The 15,230-nt window shown below is 39.7% G+C and overlaps 1 protein-coding gene across 2 annotated transcripts in view; it reads left to right on the top strand.

Moving 5' to 3' along the window:
• ltk (leukocyte receptor tyrosine kinase) overlaps positions 1–15,230 on the top strand; it is a 165,662-nt gene that overhangs the window by 107,753 nt on the left and 42,679 nt on the right. For both annotated transcript variants that reach the window (XM_039741471.1, XM_039741472.1), the window contains exons 10-12: positions 5,334–5,428; positions 8,308–8,406; positions 9,712–9,886. In XM_039741471.1, the coding sequence (XP_039597405.1) occupies positions 5,334–5,428; positions 8,308–8,406; positions 9,712–9,886 (369 nt within the window). The remainder of the gene's footprint in view (positions 1–5,333; positions 5,429–8,307; positions 8,407–9,711; positions 9,887–15,230) is intronic.

The raw sequence follows: 15,230 nt of genomic DNA on the forward strand, positions 1-15,230 counted from the left end.
GACATATCCTATTTACAGTGTATTCAGAAAATATTCAGATAGATTCACTATTTTCATATGTTGTTGTGTTGCAGGCTTATTCTAAAATCATGTAAATTAATTTTGTACTTCATCAGGCATAAGTCAGTACCCCGGAATGGCAATGCATGGCACTCCAGCCAACATAAAAAATTTCACACTGTTCCATTCCATCTGAACTAGTGTGGTGCTGAGGTCCTTGAGTTGGTTTGTCATGTGATGGATGCGGCAATGCACTGTATCAGCGCATGCTCCTAACTTCTTAACCTTCTGCAGTGATTACAGGCTGGAGTCTTGATTATGATCAGGGCTGTAGAGTTGTTACACAAAACCTTTGATTCCAACTTCAAGTCCTCAGTTTATGGTACCACTGACTTATACTCCTCTATTTGTCATTTAAGCCAATATACAGTACTGATCAAAGGTTTGGGAAATTGATACAATTAAATTGATTTACACACCCAGCCAAGACATTACTAGTGTATATAATGACCATTACTGCAAAAAATAAATTAATTGTAATGTATTATTCACCTGTGGCTGCAAAGTCCCATTTTCAGCATCAGTTCCTTCAGTGTCCTAATGGTAAAACCCTATTAGATTATCCTTACTTAGTCATGTTTACATGCTAATAGGTTATTAGAAACCTTTGTATCTACATTTACATCAATGTTCACTTGCATTGCAAGGTACTGGTGTTCCTAAAGTTCAGTTCTGTGTTCAATAATGGACAAATGAAACAGCTTATAATAATAATTTTAAAAAGCCACAACGGCATCACTACAGCCTTTAAACCCAAAAATGTAACAACTTAGGGTGCTAAAACATAGCCTGATAAATAATGTTGGCAGTAACAAAATGTGTTGTACCTTGCATGTTGTGTGCTTTCAATAAAATACACTACCATTCATATGTTTGGGCCACCCAAAAACGTTCATGTTTTTGAAATACATTGATACCTTTTTTTTATGAGTATGCCATTAATTTGATTAAAAAATATAGCCAAGGCATTACCTCTATATATATATATTGTGGAGCCGACCCGGACACAGACAGGCGGACATGTTGTTTTCAAACCACCACACGTTTTATTTACAATTATTTAAAATAATGTGTCACTCAGACACTAAAAAAAGTCAGTGCTCAAACCCCAACACAGTCCTGGCCACTCAATGCCTTTCTTTGGGCCACCTCCACTCTCCTCTCTGACTCATCCTACTTCCACCCGACTCTAGCTCTGAATGAAGGGAGACGGCCCCTTTTATATTCTCCCGGATGAGCTCCAGGTGATTCCCGAAACTCCTTCATTGGCCACGCCCCAGCGTGGCGGAAGTACCGGCTGTTCTCCCGGCAGCTCTCCGGGCGCCCTTTTAATTCTTCCCCCCAGCACTTCCTGGTGTGGCGGAAGTGCTGAGGTAACAGGTCTCCAAGGCATTGGGGCACCTCCTGGCAGTGACCACGGGCCCCTACAGGGTGGGGCTTCCATGCCTTCAACCCGTGGCCCCCAAAGCAACCAGGAAGGCGGCCCCCACGTGATCCAGGGTGGGCGTAGACCCACATCCGGTCCCTCACAGCGTCCCGGCCGGGTCGTTGCCTCTGGCATCACTGACAATATATATATATCTATATATCTCTATATATATATATATATATATATATATATATATATATATATATATATACTAATAAAAGGCAAAGCCCTCACTGATTCACTCACTCACTCACTCACTGACTCATTACTAATTCTCCAACTTCCCGTGTAGGTAGAAGGCTGAAATTTGGCAGGCTCATTCCTTACAGCTTACTTACAAAAGTTGGGCAGGTTTCCTTTCGAAATTCTACATGTAATGGTCATAACTGGAAGGTATTTTTCTCCATTTACTGTAATGGAGTTGCGCTCGAAAGCCGTGGGGGCGGAGTTTCGTGTGACATCATCACCCCTCCCACTTAATCACGTGAACTGACTGTCAACGCAGTGCGTAGAAAACCAGGAAGACCTCCAAAAAGCGCTGAAGAAAACATGCATTATATAATTGAGAAGGCAGCGAAATAATAAGAAGCGAGCGAGTGACATATACTACCATATTCATGAGTGCTGGTACTTAAAATGGCTGTGAACCGACACTTCCCATCCAACCTGATGGAGCTTGAGAGGTGCTGCATAGAGGAATGGGCGAAACTGGCCAAGGATAGGTGTGCTAAGCTTGTGGCATCATATTCAAAAAGACTTGAGGCTGTAATTGCTGCCAAAGGTGCATCGACAAAGTATTGAGCAAAGGCTGTGAATACTTATGTACATGTGATTTCTCCATCCATCCATCCATCCATCCATCCTGTTCCGCTTATCCGAGGTCGGGTCGCGGGGGCAGCAGCTTAAGCAGAGAGGCCCAGACTTCCCTCTCCCCGGCCACTTCTTCCAGCTCTTCCGGGAGAATTCCAAGGCATTCCCAGCCCAGCCGGGAGACATAGTCCCTCCAGCGTGTCCTGGGTCTTCCCCGGGGCCTCCTCCCTGTTGGACATGCCCGGAACACCTCACCAGGGAGGCGTCCAGGAGGCATTCTGATCAGATGCCCGAGCCACCTCATCTGACTCCTCTCGATGCGGAGGAGCAGCGGCTCTACTCTGAGCCCCTCCTGTATGACTGAGCTTCTCACCCTATCCTTAAGGGAAAGCCCAGACACCCTGCAGAGGAAACTCATTTCAGCCGCTTGTATTCGCGATCTCGTTCTTTCGGTCACTACCCATAGCTCATGACCATAGATGAGGGTAGGAACGTAGATCGACTGGTAAATTGAGAGCTTTGCCTTACGGCTCAGCTCCTTTTTCACCATGACAGACCGATGCAGAGCCCGCATCACTGCGGATGTCGCACCGATCCACCTGTCAATCTCACGATCCATTCTTCCCTCACTTGTGAACAAGACCCCGAGATATTTGAACTCCTCCACTTGGGGCAGGATCTCTCCCCCAACCCTGAGAGGGCACTCCACCCTTTTCCGACTGAGGACCATGGTCTCGGATTTGGAGGTGCTGATTCTCATCCCAGCCGCTTCACACTCAGCTGCGAACCGATCCAGAGAGAGCTGAAGATCACGGCCTGATGAAGCAAACAGGACAACATCTGCAAAAAGCAGTGACCCAATCCTGAGCCCACCAAACCGGACTCCTTCAACACCCTGGCTGCGCCTAGAAATTCTGTCCATAAAAATTATGAACAGAATCGGTGACAAAGGGCAGCCCTGGCGGAGTCCAACTCTCACTGGAAACGGGCTCGACTTACTGCCGGCAATGCGGACCAAACTCTGACATTGGTTGTACAGGGACCGAACAGCCCTTATCAGGGCATATGTACATGTGATTTCTCAGTTTTTTTATTTTTAATAAATTTGCAAAAACCTCAAGTAAACTTTTTTCACATTGTCATTATGGGGTGTTGTGTGTAGAATTCTGAGAAAAAAAATGAATTTAATCCATTTTGGAATAAGGCTGTAACATAACAAAATGTGGAAAAAGTGATGCGCTGTGAATACTTTCCGGATGCACTGTGTGTATATATATATATAAACACAAGTGAAACAAGAGTAAATGATTATAGTTAAAACTACTTCATATATATATATTAGAGATAGAAGTTACTCTAAGATCTAAACCCCAAATCCTCTAAAAGAATCCCCTAATTCATTTATGTTTTATTTCATAAACAAATAATTTATGCACTGCAAAGTCAAACAGCGATTGTGTGCATTTTTGTTAAATCTGTTTGGAGTGACATGAAATTTAACCAAGAAACATTCTTCTTCACTGACCCCTTTTAATCATGCAGCCATGTGAAGTATTGTTATAGTTCAACTACCTATTTTAAGGTCCTGTGACCTTTAAAATAAGATACTAGAACATGTGAATTTGACGGATGTTATACTCACTTCAGTCCTGATGGATCTTTTGATTTGACTTTTAATGGAGAGACTTATGAATCACTAATACAGATATATCTATATTTAACTCTTTCAGGGCTAATGACGACTTTTGTCAAAAGGAGGAGTTGACGATGGTAATCGACTGTAAACCTGTGACAAATCCAACCGTTATGTTTTAGTTGGACTCTCGTTGCTAGAAGGAAAGTTAGATTAATTGTTTTTGACCGAGATTTCCTGCGCTGACATGAATAGCAAGGCACAAGCAACAGCAAAAATGGCACTGACATCTGCAGAGAGAATAAAGCGAATGCGTAAAGCAAAATACTCTGTGGACGACATTTTGCCTGTTATCTCTGAACTGGACTATGACTTGTCAGACTCAGATTTTGATACAAGTGATCGCAAACAAATGTGAGGTTCTAGCTTCAGCTGATTGGTTCCCAGCTAATCGTTGTACTGACAATGTTCGCCAGGGAGGACTGCCACATAACAATGATAAGAGGTAGAAACCAGATTGCAATGCACTGTGACCGTGTCCCAGCCATGCAAAGACAGCCTGGCCGCAAGCCTGCCGCACATTCTTGGCAAACTGGCAGCCACAGCATGCAGCAACAGACGTTTTATGTTGATTTCTGTGTGAAACCATTGCTTTTCAGAAAACTGTTTTTTTTTTTTTGGAAAAATATTCAGCCATCAAAGAGTTAATGGAGCAGGACAGTATTGACGTTTAACCTGTATTATCATTAATGTGAAAAAGTTACATTTTTAAAATGTGTATTTCACTAGCATTTTGAGTGCAGACTAAAGAATGAAACTGTGTTTATGTTTGTACAGTAGTTTTCAGTTTTGTGTTAAGTGATATTAGAATTTCCTACAGTGACGGACCTAATATTTTTCCTGAATGGCACATAACATTTGTACATGTATAGAGTATGTATATTTTATAGTGCACACTTCACAATAATTATCATTAATTTATCATTCCTGTTCATATCATCAAGTCCACACTTTACAAATATTCTCTTCAGTAATTTGCCCTCAAAGTCTCCATGTAGCTCTACAGTGTTAGTACAGTAGGTGGTATTAAAACAAAACTGAGATCCATTATGAGCAATGCAGCACATCCTGTCTCTTATACACTGACACTGAGTAATTTTGGCCAGCAAATTTACAGAAGTGTTACTAGAAATGCTACTGGAGCTCCTTTATGCTATTAATTAACCCTGATGGTTATTTTATATTTATTCTGCCTGGATGGATTTATAGAAAAAAACAAGAGAAGACATACAATGAAACAAGCAACAGGGAAGTGGACAAGAACAACTGTATATTGTGAGTGACTTGCAAATGACTACAATTCTGATTAAGAATCCTCTATACTGACTCTTGTTTTTTCAGTTTCCATTTGATCTTGAACGCTACATGGGGCACAGGTTCAAGGGCTGATCTTGCTGTTGACAATATCGTCTTTGGTGTGTCTTGCTTTGATTTAGGTAAAAAAAAATTCTTTCTTTCTTTCAATTACACTTAAAGGAATAATCCACCAAAAATAATAATTTTTCTATTACATACCCTGTGTCATTTGTTGTAATTATTGTAAACATTTTTCTCATATTTTTCTGACTTGGATAAAAAAGTTCCTGACATAACAGGCTTCAATGGGGACCAATGCTAAATAAACAATAAAATCTGTTTTCTCATGTTGCATAATTCATATATGAGATATCCAGATGCAGGCTCAAATGAAGACAACCCTTCGAAGACTTCTTTTCCTCCCTCTTTCCTTTTAGTAAACCAGTTTCTACATTATATGTCCTCCTTAGGGAGGCCAGTCATAAACCACTCCTTATTAATTCAGTTTGACAATCAGACCTTACTCCAGCCTCTTTGCTCAGTTGGAAAACCTTTTTCACTAACATATCAAACTCTTCTTGCAATCCATGTCACCAGAATAGTCAGTTTAAATTTATTCATTCTTTATGCCCTACCCAAAGACAACACCATCTTATTAGACTGATCCATGATCCCACTTGTCATTTGTTTTTATATGGCAGAGCTGGCAATTGTTGTCACATGTCCTTGCACTGCCCTCTGTTCTTTCTTTCTGGACTTTTGTCTATTTAAATCCTGGCTACCTTTGTGACCTGTGAACTTCCTATGTTCTCCTAGAATTGTCTTTCTTATCACTTTCTTCTGTCCACTAGCGGCTTGTTCTTCTCTCAAATATTGTACAGTGTATATTGGCAGCTAAGTTGCTGCTAGCCTACTGATGGAAATCTCTAGACCTCTCCTAATCTTTGGAAGGCTACATTTCATGACACCTTCCTGTTGGAATTGCCTGTGCTATAGTTCAATAGAGTATATCGCAGTTTTGGCACAGTCTGTGGCCGTTGCTCTGCAGTGCAGATGTTCGATTACACCTCTCTGTATGTGTTTCTCTGTCTCTTTTTGTTCCTTTGATACCTTCTTTTCCTAGACCTCTGTTGGTGCCCTGGTGGCAGTCGGGCCCATGCAGTATGGCTCATATGTTTTATTCATTTTATGGATACCCTCAAGTAGGATTGGGTTGGTGAGGGCAAGAGGACATTGATGGTTTGTATTTCTTTTTTTTAGCTTTTTATTTATTTATTGATTTTAATTAGAAGCAAATAGCATTCCACACAATCAGGTCAAACTAAACAAATAAAAACAAAATTCAACCCCCACCAAACAGAAAGAGGGGAGATCCAACAAACAGAGCTAATCTTTAAAAGCAGCAAGAAAGGAAGAGTATCCTTTTCCCCAAAAGAGAAGCTTATTCTAAAATTAATTAGAGCCTGACATATTTAAAAAAAGTTTTTAACAGGGCCTATAAGTGAGAATTTGATGTTTTCCAATTTAAAATAGTACAGAAAATCAGTTACCCACTGACTTAACAGAGGAGGGCTGGGATTTTTCCAGATGAGCAAAATAAGTCTATGTGCTAGTAGTGCGGTGAAGGCAATTACAATTTGTTTGTCTTTCTCCACTCTAAGCCCATCTGAGAGTACACCAAACACAGCTGTTAAGAGGTTGAAAGTGACTGTGACATCAAGGCTGTCTGCTAGGTATTCAAAGATTTTGGTCCAAAATGTTGTCAATTTGGTGAATGCCCAAAACAAAAGACGGTTGTGGTGAGTGCCCTCTTCTACGCGGTGGTGTGCTGGGGAGGCAGCATAAAGATGAAAGACGCCTCACGCCTGGACAAACTTGTTAAGAAGGCAGGCTCTATTGTAGGAGTAAAATTGGACAGTTTAACATCTGTGGCAGAGCGACGGGCACTAAGCAAACTCCTGTCAATCATGAAGAATCCACTGCATCCACTAAACAGTATCATCTCCAGACAGAGGAGTAGCTTCAGTGACAGACTTTTGTCACCGTCCTGCTCCACTGACAGACTGAGGAGATCGTTCCTTCCCCACACTATGCGACTCTTCAATTCCACCCGGGGGAGTAAATGCGAACATTATTCAAAGTTATTATCTGCTTTTACATGCATTTTTATTACTATTTAATTTAATATTGTTTTTTGTATCAGTATACTGCTGCTGGATTATGTGAATTTCCCCTTGGGATTAATAAAGTATCTATCTATCTATCTAGCATGTGGCCCAGTGAGGCTGGAGCTAGACTGCAATGTTCACAGGTTTGATATTGCCCTGGAACCATTTTGGATGAATGTAATTAATAAAGAAAAGCAAGTGAAAACATTATCAGGTAGAAACTATGAAGGGGCTTCAATAAGCAGAAGGTCAAGTTAACAGTGCAGTTTTATATAGTGCCCTTTAAAACCCAAAAGCATACTGTTGTGGTTTAATAACCAATGAATGACATTAAAGGCAGACCTTCAATTCAATAGGACAATCCCATTTAAGCATGCTCCCCAGCTGCCAATCAAAAGATTTTCCAGAAGTGGCCTATTTTACATTTTTTTATTAAAATACACGTGTTTGGGATATTGTTAGCATACACCTGAATATGTGACATATAAGTACATTGAGTTTTTTTTTTCATTGTAGTATTGCTTGATTTTTGTTAAACATTGGTTCCTATTGAGTCCAATTGTGTCAGGAATTTTGCTATCTCTTTTCTATATAAAAATATGAGATCAAATTTTTGGTCATTACTACAAACAACATGGAGTAAGTAACATAAAAAATATATAATTTTTGGGTTGAGTAGTCCTTTTAATTCGTTTTGATCTCTGTTGATTTGAGCAACTTTAAACAAGACACTGGATGAAGTTAGTTTCTATGATTTATTTTCCAATGCACTATATTTTGCATAATCAATCCATATGACTCTATTCCTTCTTTCTCATCTTACTTTGGTATGTATTTTCCTTCGGCCTTAGGTAACAGAAGCCCATCCCTTAGTAACAAGCTCCTGCGGGACACCGAGTCTGCAAGTGATCTGGGTTTTACTGGCCTGCCTCATGAACCCCTGATGTCTGGTACTTGTACTCCACTGTTATTTTGAGAATTTCAGAAGAGTGAGCCAAGATACACAATAGAGGTTTGAGTGGCCTTCCAGTGACCAATCAAGTCAATTCTGGCTCCACGTTTAAATGTGTTCTGGGAAATAAGGCCTCAAAGGCTCTGCAGTATTTAAAATAAAATCATTCAATTATAACAGCAGTGTTTTGCTTTGCAAAGAATTTTGTATTTAAAATGGTGTTTGTTATTCTTTCTTTTAATTTATGGCTAACATTTTGAAACTTTATTCTAAGATCACATCACTTAGCTGTCCAATAACAATTTTTTAAAGTTAATATAATTCAAACTTCTGTCAAAGCCAGTCTTTGTACACCTGAGCCTTTCAATATCATCTAAATGAGAAACAAAGACAAATCGGGGAGAGATGGGCTATTTGCATCACCCATAGACAGAAATCATCCACTTATAAATCCTTTCTGATGTGATGTAGATCTACTGAAGAGTTACACAAAACCAGTGCTTCATGTCTTGTTCTAAACAGATAAAAAAATGACAAGAATGCATTAAAGATGTAGAACTGGAGATCTTTATTTTCCAATATAATCATACTGGAGCCCCATTTAATCTCCTTATGTCAAGCAGACAAGTCCGATACTTGTAGAAACCTCTGTGCTAAATGACTTACATGACAAAAAGCCCCATGTTATCCAGTCAGGCAGGCCATTGTGAAGACATTGATTCTTTACACATGGTTGTCTTTGAGACATTCACAGTAAATGGACAGTGATGCTTGCTAGTGAGGAAGCTGAGAATCTGGCTCTTCTTTAGACTTTCTGAAGGCTATTCTTATTGTGGAAGTTTTTAGTTTAATCTTTACCTTTTCAAAATGTTTGTCTGTATGATGATGGTGCCATTTGTTCTATGTGATTTCCAAAGGGCACTAGAGTAAACATTTTTAGTTAATTATCAGTCATAATGCAACACTTATAACAATTTTATGCTTATATGGCAGCCATATTCATTACGTGATACAATTTTTTTATTTCAACAATGCACCTTTCATTAGTGGACACCATCACAAAGCATTATTCATGTTCTGAGCTGTAAGACAATTTTTTACTCTGTTTTTGAATATTGGAGCACAGGCAGGTGAAGTGACTTGTGCAGAGTGAAATATTAATTCAGTGGCAGGTATTGGACTGGCAACCCCATGGTTTACAGTCCAACACTCTTGCTGAAGAGCTTGTTAAGTTTCAGATGGTTAGTGTCGCTTGCTTACTTACTTAAATATTGATTTTTTTATATGCTTTTTTTTTTTTTAGATGATTCTGGGATGACATGGTTGTTTACATCCTGTGGAGCCAGTGGCCCTCGTGGGCCAACACCAGCCCAGTGCAATAGCTCATACCAGAACAAGAATCTGAATGTGACAGTAGGCAAGGAGGGTTCACTAAGGGGGGTTCAGATGTGGCACGTGCCAGCCACCAACAAATACATGTAAGTGCTCATTAAAGAGGTAACAGGGCATTATTTCAGAGACTGTGGAACTTCTTCCTTTGTGGATGATGAATACAATCATAGAATGAGCTTACAAATACTGTACACTTCTTCTTCGTTCGGCTGCTCCTGTTAGGGGTTGCCACAGTGGAACATCTTCCTCTATAATGTCCTTTGTTCTGCATCTTGCTCTGTTGTATTTGTACACCTATTATAAAAAAAGTTGAATTGACTTAAGGATGTAATTTAAGAATTACCAGTTCTTAAATTTTATTAAATGAAAGGTGACCCGCTACAAACTGGAATAGGATAAAACTAATGCAAAAATAGATATATGAGTAAATGAAACTTTACTAATGAGGAACTCTGCAGTCATTTCTACAAAAGTGTATGCAGAGGTCTTGTACTGTATGTTCTTTATTTGCGTGTGATGTAGAGTGGCAGTTAATACACATCAGCTTTAAGAAATTCCTTAGTATTTCATTAAACCTTTAATAATTGTAGCTACATATAACATTTTACTTTCCTCAACATGAAATCAGAAAACAATGGGAGGCTCATCAGCTTTGTTCGATATCTGTGGGAAAACAATTTATGCAAGAACTTAGCAGATACACACCAGAAGCAGAAGTGGACTTAACATTGTGATTTGTTTCTCCACCCATATAATTAATAGTTCTTATTCATATTCACTGCACACTTAATTTCACATGGGTTTACATTAAAAGTGGCCTAGAACTGATAATTCTTCTACTTTTCCTTGTGAGATATTTTTCTCTTGAGTAAGATGTCACTCCATTCACGTGATTTAGTGACTCAAATGAAATTTTGGTTTAAATGCAGATTCAAATACAGTGTTTCTTGAGGGTACAGAGGTCTTGTCAGCAATCAAAAAGCAGAGAGTAGATCAGGTTAAAAAAAAATCCAAAATGACATCCAAAAACAAAGCCAGAAGCTAAAATTAGGAAATTACACTAAATTAGAAAAAAAAAACAAGTTCCCTGTAAATTATTCTTGGAGCAGGCCCGCCGCCAGAAATATTTGGGCCCCCCGGGCCTTCCCCCGGGGCCCCACATGCCAAAACCTTCAAATACGTATACAAAATGATCGAAATGTAGTTTATCCGACAGCAACAATGCTGCATTTATGAATATCATACTTGATGATTTAAGCCTTCTCGCACTTCAAGTTTGACTGCAAGAAGGAAAGCCAGTGCTAACGAAAGCTCGTAGCAGAATTGAAAAAATACATTAATGAGATAGGCCTATGTATTATCTAACATGTAATGGTACAATTATACCAATGCAATGAATAGGAGTAACATCTGAACATTTTAATATATACTAACGGTTAGGGTTATCTACATGGTATATAATCAGTATGGTAACTTGCTGTATCAAACTTCAAAGTTTTCAAAAAATCCGGGTGATCCAGAATCTTTAGTGATACACGCAAAACCAACGCACACGCGTCACTGCTTTAAAAGCAAAAATAAACACCCAAGCGAATGAATTATCAAACTACGGTGATGGACTTCTGCTACACCATACACGTCAACATCCACGATAGTGCACAACAATATTGCTGTTATCTGAGACAGAACAGCGCCTGTGTGTGTGAAACGGAAGTATTCAATTACAGCGGCGAAGTCAATCCATTATCCACGTACCCTGTACAACAAACATACTACTCAACGTCAAGCTCAAGGACATCAGCGTCGGCTCGCCTTTGTCCGAATATATACAGTATCTATGCGCACAACATCAGCATAAAAAAAAATCAAGCGTGAAGGGGCCCCTTTCTGTTAGGGCCCCGGACCAGAGTCCCGTTTGTCCCCCCCTGGCTGGGGGCCTGCTTGGAGGTTGTTATTCTGCCAATTTCACCGAAAAACATGGGAAAGAGAACCCTGATTTGAACAAGCAAACAACCAATTCTAAACAACATTAGTTAGAAACACATATACTGAACAAAAAAACTACATAAAACCTTAAAGGATACCAGCAAAACTAAGGAGGCAACACTAGCAAAAACAATTACCTATAAAATTGTACAGAAAGAATTCAATAATCCAGCCTGAGAGAAAAGAACAAACAAAAAGTAAAGACATGGATTTGTCACTCACTGTCTCTTGATTCAGTGTTCCAGAAGAACTTGTCAGAATATCAAGTGAGCTTCATTTCCTTTTACGTTGTACATACCAATTTTTGCACTTTTGTTGTTCCAGTTATTTTTGGACAGGGAATATTGAATCTTATGTGTGTGGAGTTTATTATGGAAAAAGATGATCCGCTGTGGCAGCCCCTAATGGGAGCAGCCAATAAAGGAGTTTATGTTCATCTCCCTGTTTTGGAAACATGTCAGTTTTGCCAGCATCTTTGTGATTTTTTGACCTCTTGCTGGACCTTATTATTGTGTTGCATTATTGATACAGGGGCGGCACGGTGGCGCAGTGGTAGCACTGCTGCCTCGCAGTTAGGAGACCCAGGTTCGCTTCCCGGGTCCTCCCTGCGTGGAGTTTGCATGTTCTCCCGTGTCCGTGGGTTTCCTCCGGGCGCTCCGGTTTCCTCCCACAATCCAAAGACATGCAGGTTAGGTGGATTGGTGATTCTAAATTGGCCTTAGTGTGTGCTTGGTGTGTGGGTGTGTTTGTGTGTGTCCTGCGGTGGGTTGGCACCCTGCCCAGGATTGGTTCCTGCCTTGTGCCCTGTGTTGGCTGGGATTGGCTCCAGCAGACCCCCGTGACCCTGTATTCGGATTCAGCGGGTTAGAAAATGGATGGATGGATTATTGATACATTGAACTACAGCTTATTTTTTACCTTTATCCAAGATTCATAATTTTTCCTTCTGTTGTCGCCTGTATAATGTGTCTTGAATAGTCAGCAGCATTTTACTCAGAGCAGCACTTACAGGGGTCACTCCTGAAGAATGGTAATGGTCACTGGTCACACCTTGGAAACATGAACGTTCAGTAAAGGCAAGCTATCATGATAAGTCAAAGGGTGTGGTGAAAATAGTATTCAAGAATCTCGTGAGCAAAATAAGAAAAATCACAAAACAACAGCAGGAATGAGCAATAAGTAGGATTGCTAACGCCAGTTGACATAAATGTACTTCTAGATATGACCCAGTATATGGTAGAGCCCTAGTGAGTGAATGACTCCAACCTAAATCGGTTACGTAGTTCATAAATATATGGGCAATGATAAAAACTGTCAGTCTGGCAGTGAGGAGGACGTTGAGTGGATAATCAGCTTTACAGCCATCTTGACATGGAAAAAGTGTAAGAACAGTTGAAAAGATAGTTAATTAGGGTTTTGAAATGGCAATTTTTGAATGTTTTAATTACTGTTTTTTTTTTTCTGCTGTATATTCTGTAACACGTAATCTGTGGATTCTGTGCAGTGGTGTGAAGATAGTTTTTCTGCACAGACAATGTGGGTGCGACTCCACCAAATCCCCAACATGACCAAAGCTGACATTCTAGGTTGTCCCCTATGGACGTCACTGTCCGCCTATACTGCTTGAACCCATGGTGCATCCTTTTTCTTCCCAAATCTTGAGTGAAACTTAAAGGCACAGTATACACTAATGTTGAATACCTGCATCCAACTATCGGGTACATGTGGCAACTAACCCTTGGCACTCATTCATATAAGGAAACCTCAGAGAAGTCCATCAGCTTAATGTGCATATTCTTAGTATGACAACTTTAGACAAACCCATGCAGATATACTGCAATATACACATCACCCAGCGTGGAATTTCAGCCCATACTGCTGATGTTGTGAGACACTTGTGCTAGCCAACTTTGCCATTTGATTAGTTGAACGTAGTGTTTTCTTTTCCATTACAATATTAAAATACTGTGAACCATTTGTCAATTTTTGTTCATGTTTTTGAACTATGAATTCTGCAAATTGAAGACCTGAAAAAAAATCTTAAAATGAAGGTAAACTTTTTTTCACTTCTTAGTTTACCCTTGCACATTTCAGTTCTTTCATAATAGTGTTCTCAATTAATATTGGGCAATGGCTGTTACCAGTCATTTTACTGAAAAAAAACGTTTGAGATTTCTCACTTTTGGTGATACTACAGTAATGTCTAACTATACTGTGAGCTGACACAAAATGTTTGAATGCCTATGATGAATCCATATAAAAATGTACAAAACCATGTTTACAGAACATTGCAGATCCCAGATCGTATGACAATCACTGTTTACAGCAATCTTCCTTCAGCTCTTGCTTCTGTGCTGAGCTGCACTCTTCTTTAAGGTGCATAAAGATGGTTATAATAATACATTTTATTTACATAGCGCCATTCCCATGCTAAAGCCACTTCACAGAGTCTCATAAAGAAACGGCAGGTATATGTAACATTGGATGCAGAGGTTTTCCTGAGTAGAACACTTAAACAGATAGATACAGGATATACAAAGGCATTAAATAGAATAAAAGACCATGAACCAGAGTAAAACACTAGATTCAATACAAAAAGAAAGCCTAGCAAATAACATCATTTGTGATATTACACACACACACAAATTATATTGAGCATCTGGACAGAAAGGAAAACTGAGAAAGGAGGCAGAATGTCAGGTTAAGTTTAAAAGCCTTCCTGAACAGATGAGTTTTAAGTTGTTTTTTAAAAGAATGAGTGGAGTCAGCTAATCTAATTCATTTTGGGAGGTCATCCCATAGTCTGGGCGCTATACAGCTGTAGGCCGTGTCACCCATAGAGTGCAGGTTAGTGTGGGGCACAACATGATTGCCAGAATCAGAGGCCCTTAGTGGAGGAACAGGAGCATAGAGATGGAGAAGGTCACTGATGTAGTCCAGTGCGAGGTCATTTAAAGATTTGTAGGTTATTAATAGAATTTTATATTCAGTTCTGTAAAACACTGGGAGCCAGGAGAGGCAAAGCAGAATGGGTGTTATGTGATCGCTGTTGCTGGTTCATGTTAGGACTCTTGCAGCAGAGTTTTGAATCAGCTGGAGCTATGATATAGATTAGAAGCTCTACCTGTCAGTAAAGAGTTACAATAATTGATGCAGGATGTGATTCTCAGCATTAGAAAAGGAGAGGAATGAACCAACACAGGATATGTTCTCCATTCTGGACAGTGTCAAATGCTGCACTAAGATCTAACAAAATGAATATGCTGGTTTATCCAGAGCCTGCTGCCATAAGCAGATCATTACTTACCTGAAGCAGAGCTGTGTTGTGCCCTGAAACCAGACTGAAAGTGTTCCATCAATTTATTAGAGGTTAAGTAACTGGTGAGTTGGGAGGCTACAACATACTCAAGAACTTTTGACAGAAAAGGTAAGTGAGAAATAGAT

The sequence above is a fragment of the Polypterus senegalus genome, chromosome 18 (genome assembly GCF_016835505.1).
Source record: "Polypterus senegalus isolate Bchr_013 chromosome 18, ASM1683550v1, whole genome shotgun sequence".
Classification (NCBI taxonomy): Eukaryota; Metazoa; Chordata; class Cladistia; order Polypteriformes; family Polypteridae; genus Polypterus; species Polypterus senegalus.